The 8,939-nt window shown below is 37.4% G+C and overlaps 1 protein-coding gene across 1 annotated transcript in view; it reads right to left on the bottom strand.

Moving 5' to 3' along the window:
• Window positions 1-3,264: 3,264 nt before the first annotated feature.
• ITPKA (inositol-trisphosphate 3-kinase A) overlaps window positions 3,265-8,939 on the bottom strand; it is a 233,895-nt gene continuing 228,220 nt past the window's right edge. The window contains exon 7 of the mRNA XM_053697718.1: window positions 3,265-7,436. Coding sequence (XP_053553693.1) covers window positions 7,236-7,436 — 201 coding nt within the window. The 3' untranslated portion in view covers window positions 3,265-7,235. The remainder of the gene's footprint in view (window positions 7,437-8,939) is intronic.

Genomic DNA, 8,939 nt, shown 5'->3' with positions numbered 1-8,939 from the left:
TAGCACCTTTGTGAAAATTCTGGGAGCAGTGGCTAAACCGAATGGAAGAGCCACGAACTGATAATGTTTGTCCAGAAAGGCGAACCTTAGGAACTGATGATGATCTTTGTGGATAGGAATATGTAGGTACGCATCCTTTAAATCCACGGTAGTCATATATTGACCCTCCTGGATTGTAGGTAAAATTGTTCGAATGGTTTCCATTTTGAACGATGGAACTCTGAGAAATTTGTTTAGAATTTTTAAATCCAGAATTGGTCTGAAAGTTCCCTCTTTTTTGGGGACTACAAACAGGTTTGAGTAAAACCCCTGACCTTGTTCCACAGCTGGAACTGAGTGTATCACTCCCATCTTTAACAGGTCTTCTACACAATGTAAGAATGCCTGTCTCTTTATTTGGTTTGAAGATAAGTGAGACATGTGGAACCTTCCCCTTGGGGGTAGTTCCTTGAATTCTAGAAGATAACCCTGAGAGACTATTTCTAGTGCCCAGGGATACGGAACATCTCTTGCCCAAGCCTGAGCAAAGAGAGAGAGTCTGCCCCCTATTAGATCCGGTCCCGGATCGGGGGCTACCCCTTCATGCTGTCTTGGTAGCAGCAGCAGGCTTCTTGGCCTGTTTACTCTTGTTCCAGCCTTGCATTGGTTTCCAAGCTGGTTTAGTCTGGGAAGCGTTACCCTCTTGTCTAGAGGCTGCAGAGTTAGAAGCCGGTCCGTTCCTGAAATTGCGAAAGGAACGAAAATTGGACTTATTCTTAGCCTTGAAAGGCCTATCCCGGCCTAAAAAGGGTCTTACCTTTGAAAGGGATATTAAGCAATTTTGTCTTGGAAGATACATCCGCCGACCAAGACTTTAGCCAGAGCGCTCTGCGCGCCACAATTGCAAACCCTGAATTTTTCGCCGCTAATCTCGCTAATTGCAAAGCGGCATCTAAAATAAAGGAATTAGCTAACTTAAGTGCGTGAATTCTGTCCATGACTTCCTCATATGGAGTCTCCATGTTAAGCGACTTTTCTAGTTCATCGAACCAGAAACACGCCGCCGTAGTGACAGGAATAATGCACGAAATTGGTTGGAGGAGGTAACCTTGCTGCACAAAAATCTTTTTAAGCAAACCCTCCAATTTTTTATCCATAGGATCTTTGAAAGCACAATTGTCCTCAATGGGGATAGTCGTGCGCTTAGCTAGGGTAGAAACTGCCCCCTCAACCTTAGGGACTGTCTGCCATGTGTCCTTCCTTGGGTCGACCATGGGGAACAATTTCTTAAATATAGGGGGTGGGACAAAGGGTATGCCTGGTCTCTCCCACTCCTTATTCACTATGTCCGCCACCCTTTTAGGGATCGGGAAGGCATCAGGGTGCACCGGGACCTCTAAGAATTTGTCCATCTTGCACAATTTTTCTGGAATGACCAAAGATTCACAATCATCCAGAGTAGATAGCACCTCCTTAAGTAATGCGCGGAGATGCTCTAACTTAAATTTAAATATCACAACGTCAGGTTCTGCCTGTTGAGAGATTCTTCCTGAATCTGAAAGTTCTCCCTCCGACAAACCCTCCCTCACTGCCATTTCTGACTGGTGTGAGGGTATGACAGATAAACTATCGTCAGCGCCTTCTTGCTCCACTGTATTTAAAACTGAGCAATCACGCTTTCTCTGAAATGCTGGCATTTTGGATAAAATATTAGCTATGAAATTATTCATTACTGCCGTTAATTGTTGCATAGTAACAAGCATTGGCGCGCTAGATGTACTAGGGGTCGCCTGCGCGGGCATAACTGGTGTTGACACAGAAGGAGAGGATGATGAACTATCCCCACTACCTTCATTTGAGGAATCATCTTGGGCAACCTTATTAAATGTGACAGTACTGTCCTTACTTTGTCTGGACGCTATGGCACAATTATCACATACATTTGAAGGGGGGACCACCTTGGCCTCCATACATACAGAACATGTTCTATCTGAAGGTACAGACATGTTAGACAGGCTTAAACAGGCTAATAATGCAAAAAAAACTTTTTAAAACAAAACCGTTACTGTCTCTTTAAATGTTAAACAGAGCACACTTTATTTCTGAATGTGTGAAAAACTATGAAGGAAATATCCAATCTTTACCAAATTTTCACCACAGTGTCTTAATGCCTTAAAAGTATTGCACCCCAATTTTAACCCCTTAAATGAGGAAACCAGAGCCGTTTAATCAAATAACAATTTTTAACCCCACTACAGTCCCAGCCACAGCGTTTGCTGCGACTTCACCTGTCCTTAGGAGTTATATGATACCAAATTAAGCCTTCCAGGAACGTTTTCAATGATCACCAGACCCTCTCACATGCAGCTGCATGCACTGCATCCAAAAGAAACTGAGCAATTATGGCGCGAAAATGAGGCTCTGCCTACTATAGTGAAAGGCCCTTCCTGACTGGAAAGGTGTCTAAACAACTGCCTGGCGCCTAAAAACGTTCCCCCTCCATAAAAGTTTTATAAATCACCTCTAGATTTCATAAAAAACTTAAATAAAGCAATCGATTTAGCCCATAAGAGTGTCAACCAGTGTATAGCCCATAATAAGCCTTCATTCTGTTAAGAGTCTAAGAAAATGGCTTACCGATCCCCAAGAGGGAAAATGACAGTCTTCTAGCATTACACAGTCTTGTTAGAAAATGGACTAGTCATACCTTAAGCAGAAAAGTCTGCTAACTGTTCCCCCCAACTGAAGTTCTCTGGGCTCAACAGTCCTGCGTGGGAACAGCAATTGATTTTAGTTACTGCTGCTAAAATCATACTCCTCTTTTAAACAGAACTCTTCATCCCTTTCTGTTTTAGAGTAAATAGTACAAACCGGCACTATTTTAAAATAACAAATTCTTGATAGCAGAATAAAAAACTACAATTAAACACCACATACTCTTCACCATCTCCGTGGAGATGCTACTTGTTCAGAGCGGCAAAGAAAATGACTGGGGGGCGGAGCCTGAGGAGGGGCTATATGGACAGCTTTTGCTGTGGTCTTTGCCATTTCCTGTTGGGGAAGAGAATATTCCCACAAGTAATGGATGACGCCGTGGACCGGACACACCAATGTTGGAGAAATGTGTATTATTATAACTGGGTTGGTTATGCAAAACTGGGGAATTGGTAATTAATGGATTATCTATCTTTTAAAACAAAAATTCTGGTTTTGACTGTCTCTTTAATACACATAGATGTTACTTGACAAGGTTCACTGTGTCAATAAATCTACATACATTGCAAGTATAATCATTGCAGAATTTTATTGTTGAACATCTTTACAGGTGATGCATTTCATATGGACCTTAGTAGATAAACAATTATGTGCTTTAGTATATTTTTCAAAATTGACAGAGTATTCTCTTGTGTGGAAACATTGAAAACAAATTAAACATTACTGTGATATTAATGGTAAGAAGCACAATTGTATTAAAAAAATCAGTAGCGACGTGCATTTTAGAATGAATACTTCAAAGGTTTTGTTATTTAAAGTAATAATATTGTCCCCTCATTGTAGTTAAAGGAACATAAATGTCTACTAGAACATTCATCTGAAATATTTCAACATTTATATTTCTAATAGTATATGTGTAATGTTTATAAGTTCAGGTTTACCAGCTTCCTTTTTTTATTATTATGAAAAAATTATAAAATTGTTGCAAAATCAAACATCTAAATCTTACATCATGGTGCAAATTTATTATATCCACATGTAAAAGAAAATTAACAGGTGCACTACAATGTACAAACTAGATTATTCCGATGTCCAAAGCACCTCCTGATTTCCAATATAACCTTTCAGTTGTTTGTGAGAACACAAAACTGATACATTGCACTAAAAGTGAAACCTCAATTAAAGTGAATGTAAAGTTTCATCAATTAGTGCCGGTTTTTCAAAATACTATTAAAAACGGGCACTTTCATTGATGAAACTTTACATTGCACCGTATTTGTAGAAATACCTTTTACTTCTCCAAAGCCGTATCGCCGATCCCCCGCCTCAGCTCCTCTATAATTACGTCAGAAATGACGAAACCGGCTTCCTTCAATCATGGCTTCCACCCCAGAGCACCCTTCTTTTGATGCCCTGCTGTGATTGGAGGAAGCCGGTATCTTCATTGCTGTGTAAGTACAGCAGGAAGAAGCAGGCGGGGGATCAGCGATCCGGCTTTGGAGAAGTAAAAGTTAAGTATTTCTACAAATATGGTGCAATGTAAAGTTTCCTTGTAACCTTGTTTTTTAATAGTATTTTTAAAAACCGGGCACTAATTGATGAAACTTTGCATTCAATGACAATTGGAAGCAAAGTGTCAGTAAATGCAATCTTTTGGATTTCCTTTAATTATTCTTTTTTCTAAAAAGGCACAAAATAGCAGTCATGATGCAATTAAAGGGACACTAAACCCATTTTTTTTCATGATTCAGACATTTTTTCTTTGTTCTCTTGCTATCTTTATTTAAAAAGCAGGAATGTAGCAGGAAAGCTTAAGAGCAAGCCTATTTTAGGTTCAGCACCCTGGATAGTGCTTGCTTATTGGTGGTTACATTTATCCACCAATAAGCAAGTGTAACCCAGGGTTCTGAACCAAAAATGGGCTGGCTCCTAAGCTTTACATTCCTGCTTTTTAAATAAAGATCGCAAGAGAATGAAGAAAAATTGATAATAGGAGTAAATTAGAAAGTTGCTTAAAATTGCATGCTCTATCTAAATCAGTACAGAAAATCTTATCCTTTAATATTCCTTAAGTGCAATAGAGCCGAGTTATTTTTTTAAGATATTTATTTTTAGGCTACAATTGCACACTTGCGCAATAGTTTGTCGAGGATCTACTTGAAATCCATGTGGTTTGGTTGCCCTTCAACCTATTTGTCAGAAGAGATGTTCTAGAACAACAATATTTATTACATTTCTAGGCAATTATATTTTTATTTGAATACAGTTACAAAATTGACACAAGGCACTATTTCTTCCTTAAATCCCATAAATCCCTTTGGTAAAATATTTTTGTTTATAGCTGTTTAGAAAAACTCACAGATTAAATAAAAAAAATGCATTATGTAAATTGCTCACCATATATTCCCTTTGTGTGTGTATATATTTCAAATCCATTTGTAGTTATAGTAAAGAACCGAACATTACAGTGTTACAGTATAGCAGTTCTTCACAATAAAAAAACAAAGTACAGTAATGTAAGAAAACACTTGTCTTCTAGGTATGGTGTACTTCACATTAGACAATTCAATTTCATAGGAAATATGACCTCAAGTTTCCTAAAACCGGTTAACTAACCAAAAAGTTATTAAAGGAAACAGACACTAAACAAAATATAGAATTTATATGAAGTCTTTTTGTTCTGATCCAGACGATGGAGGTTTGTTAAACATCTTAATTTGCCGTAAAAGAATACCGTAAAAAAACGTAATAATAGATGTGAGTCTGGTATGCAAATGTTCTGCAAAGATAAATTCACTCTAGAATGCTGCCGTATTCACATGTTGTGGGCTTGCTGTCAGATGTTATGTTCATAATAATGTAGATAATACACATTGGTCTTTTTACTAGGCCTATGTACTATTTGTGCAATAAAAAGAGACATGAATGTCTGCAAATTCATTAACCAGAATTATAAGACTTGTTTTATTATTTCTTTGCATGAAATGTTTACTTAAATTTCTGGAATCTTCTTTTTATTTTTAAGCGAACATTAACCTTTTAACGCCGTTATGCCGTTCTATTCCGTCATATTTACACTGGGCTTTAAAGCCGTTATGACGGAATAGAACGTCATATCAAACGGCTGTCCTGAAGCCTTCTGCGCTTCAAGGACTTGATCGCGGTCTGGAGGGCGTTCCTAGGGTTGTAGGGACGCCCCCCAGATGCGATCCAATAATTGAAATCTCGCGATCGTATGCACGATCGCGTAGTTTCAATTTGTCTACATCGGAACAGGTGTTCCGATGTAGACACTTTAACCCTGTCACGAAAGGGTTAAGCAGAAAATTTCAGCATGGTAGCAGCTTACTGCTTATAAATAAACATTATAGTCCTGATTAATTTGTATATCAAATTTCATCAGTTTAATGCACTTTCTGAATTAATTTGCTCATGTAAGGAAACAGTTTGCTCTTGTTTCTCGGTTAAACACAAGAAAAAATATTTAAAACATTGACATAAAACCATTTAGCTTTTGCACGGCTCTAATAAATAACAATAATGTTCATAAGCAATATTTACATATGCTTTGTTTCATATCGTGTAGTGAGTTATAAAGATGGACTGATTTTTGCTTTATATTACCTTGTTAAAAAAATCTGAATTAATTGGCCTACATATAGCTTTTAAACCCTTCTTCCATATATACATACAAGTTTTCAGTAATTCACATGCATATTTTTTACAAATACAAAAACAAAATATCACCTTGGTTTTGGTGCTTAGATTGTTTGGACATTTTTTAAATTGCATATTTAGTTTTAGACCTGATGAGTGTTTTTTTTTTTATTATATATATGTGTGTGTGTGTGTATATCAATACACACACACTCTAAAAGTTAATTTGTAACCTTTTGTATGCTCACAAACCTTCATAGAAAAATATACTTTGTATCCAGCTTCTATTCATAAATCTTCATATAAAAATACAATAAGCCATTACCAAAAACTGCTAAAGTTGAACTGTAGGCTGAACGTTTTTAAGTATATTTTGTGCACAAATAACCTGAAGGTAAAGATAAAATAATGATCACAAGATTTAGTTAATCAATATGTAATATGGAGTGTCAAGCAGTCACCATAGGTCTACTATTCAGAATTACACAGTGCTAAATATTGGTAGGAATGTGCAGTCCCTCGGGGGTTGATGCAGCAAAATGACATGTAGTCTTCATGTTTAAAGCATATCGGTATTCCCAACAAGTCATAGGTGAAAAGTGAACTCATCAGACCTGTGTGTAGCATATGGTTAAATTAATTTGGGTTTGTCACTGAGAGGACCAACACTTCGATTTGATGTAGAATGTTTGTTGGTGACTACAGACATACTGTATTACTTGACTGTATAAAACAATGTACATATGCAAATCTGTCTCATAAATTATCCTCAGTTCCATCACCATAATTTAAATCCCATGGTTGTATTCCCAAAGTAATTGGCAGCAAAATTTTAGATAAAAAATCCTAGTGTAGTGATCAATTGCTTAGGTTCTTGTGACTTATCAGGATGCAATACCAGATAAGATATCAATTAGATTGCCAAATCCATAAAGGTAGCCATCTTCTCTGTTCCCTTCTTCCCAGTGTATGCAATGGTTCAGTGTCTGCCCTTCTGGAAGGGCTGTTGTTTTTCCAAAATCAATCAGCCAAATGTTAGCCTTGCCATTCTTGTCATGAACAAAAAGCAACGAGCTTCCAATCACCTAATTGAAAACCAAGAAAAAATTAAAAATAATTAGTGTAGCATATACCTGCTCCCAGCACAAGATATGGCACACACAGCTGGGATAAATGCATACAATCAAGAGCTGATTACAACATCTGACCAAATGGTGATAAGCCCAAGTGCTGAGTCAATGGCCCCTATTTATCAACCCGTCAACTTACTTGCATTCACCGTCACCAATACGCTCGCCTAACATCGCTGCCGAGGACCTGAATATGTTCTCCAAAGTTACCAAAAAAGTTGTCAAAAAGCCGCGCACCAAGTACGGGGCGATGAGCAGCGGACTGTTGTTAACTAACAGTCATCGATCTCGCTGCTCTTCGGCTTTTCCCCAGCTTTATTGGTATACTGTCACTAAACACCCACACTATACTATACTGTTTTACCCCAATACCGCCGCAACTAAATAAAGTTATTAACCCCTAAACCGCCACTCCCGGAGCCCACCGCCACCTACATTATACTTATTAACCCCTAAACTGCCCCCCTACACCGCCGCCACCTACATAACACTTATTAACCCCTAAACTGCCGTCCCCAACGTCGCCGCCACTATATTAAATTTATTAACCCCTAAACCTAAGTCTAACCCTAACACCCCCTAACTTAAATCTAATTTAAATAAATGTAAATAAAATTACTATCATTAACTACATTATTCCTATTTAAAACTAAATACTTACCTTTAAAATAAACCCTAAGATAGCTACAATATAACTAATAGTTACATTGTATCTAGCTTAGGTTTTTTTTTTTTTTTACAGGCAAGTTTGTATTTATTTTAACTAGGTAGAATAGTTATTAAATAGTTATTAACTATTTAATAACTACCTACTGTAGCTAAATTAAATACAAAAGTACCTGTAAAATAAAACCTAACCTAAGTTACAATAACACCTAACACTACACTACAATTAAATACAATTAAATAAATTACATACAATTAACTAAATTAAATACAATAACCTAAATTAAATTACAACCCCCCCCCCTAAATTACAGAAAATAATAAACAAATTACAGAAATTTAAACTAATTACACCTAAGCTAATAGCCCTATCAAAATAAAAAAAGCCCCTAAAAAAAAAAAAAAAAAACCCTAGCCTAAACTAAACTACCAATAGCCCTTAAAAGGGCCTTTTGCGGGGCATTGCACCAAAGTAATCAGCTCTTTTACCTGTAAAAAAAAAAATACAAACAACTCCCCATCAGTAAAACCCACCACCCACACAACCAACCCCCCCCCCCAAAAAATACTAACTAAAAAAACCTAAGCTCCCCATTGCCCCGGTGTCAGGGCTTGGATGAAGACGTCTCCCGGTAAGTCGATCTTCAGGGGGTTAGTGTTAGGTTTTTTTAAAGGTGTATTGGGTGGGTTTTATTTTTAGGTTAGGGCTTTGGGCTGCAAAAGAACTAACTGCCCTTTTAAGGGCAGTGCCCATCAAAATGCCCTTTTCAGGGCAATGGGGAGCTTAGGTTT

The sequence above is a fragment of the Bombina bombina genome, chromosome 1, assembly GCF_027579735.1.
Source record: "Bombina bombina isolate aBomBom1 chromosome 1, aBomBom1.pri, whole genome shotgun sequence".
NCBI lineage: Eukaryota > Metazoa > Chordata > Amphibia > Anura > Bombinatoridae > Bombina > Bombina bombina.
The sequence above is the reverse complement of the archived record's forward strand: the minus strand, read 5'-3'. Positions and strand labels throughout refer to the sequence as shown.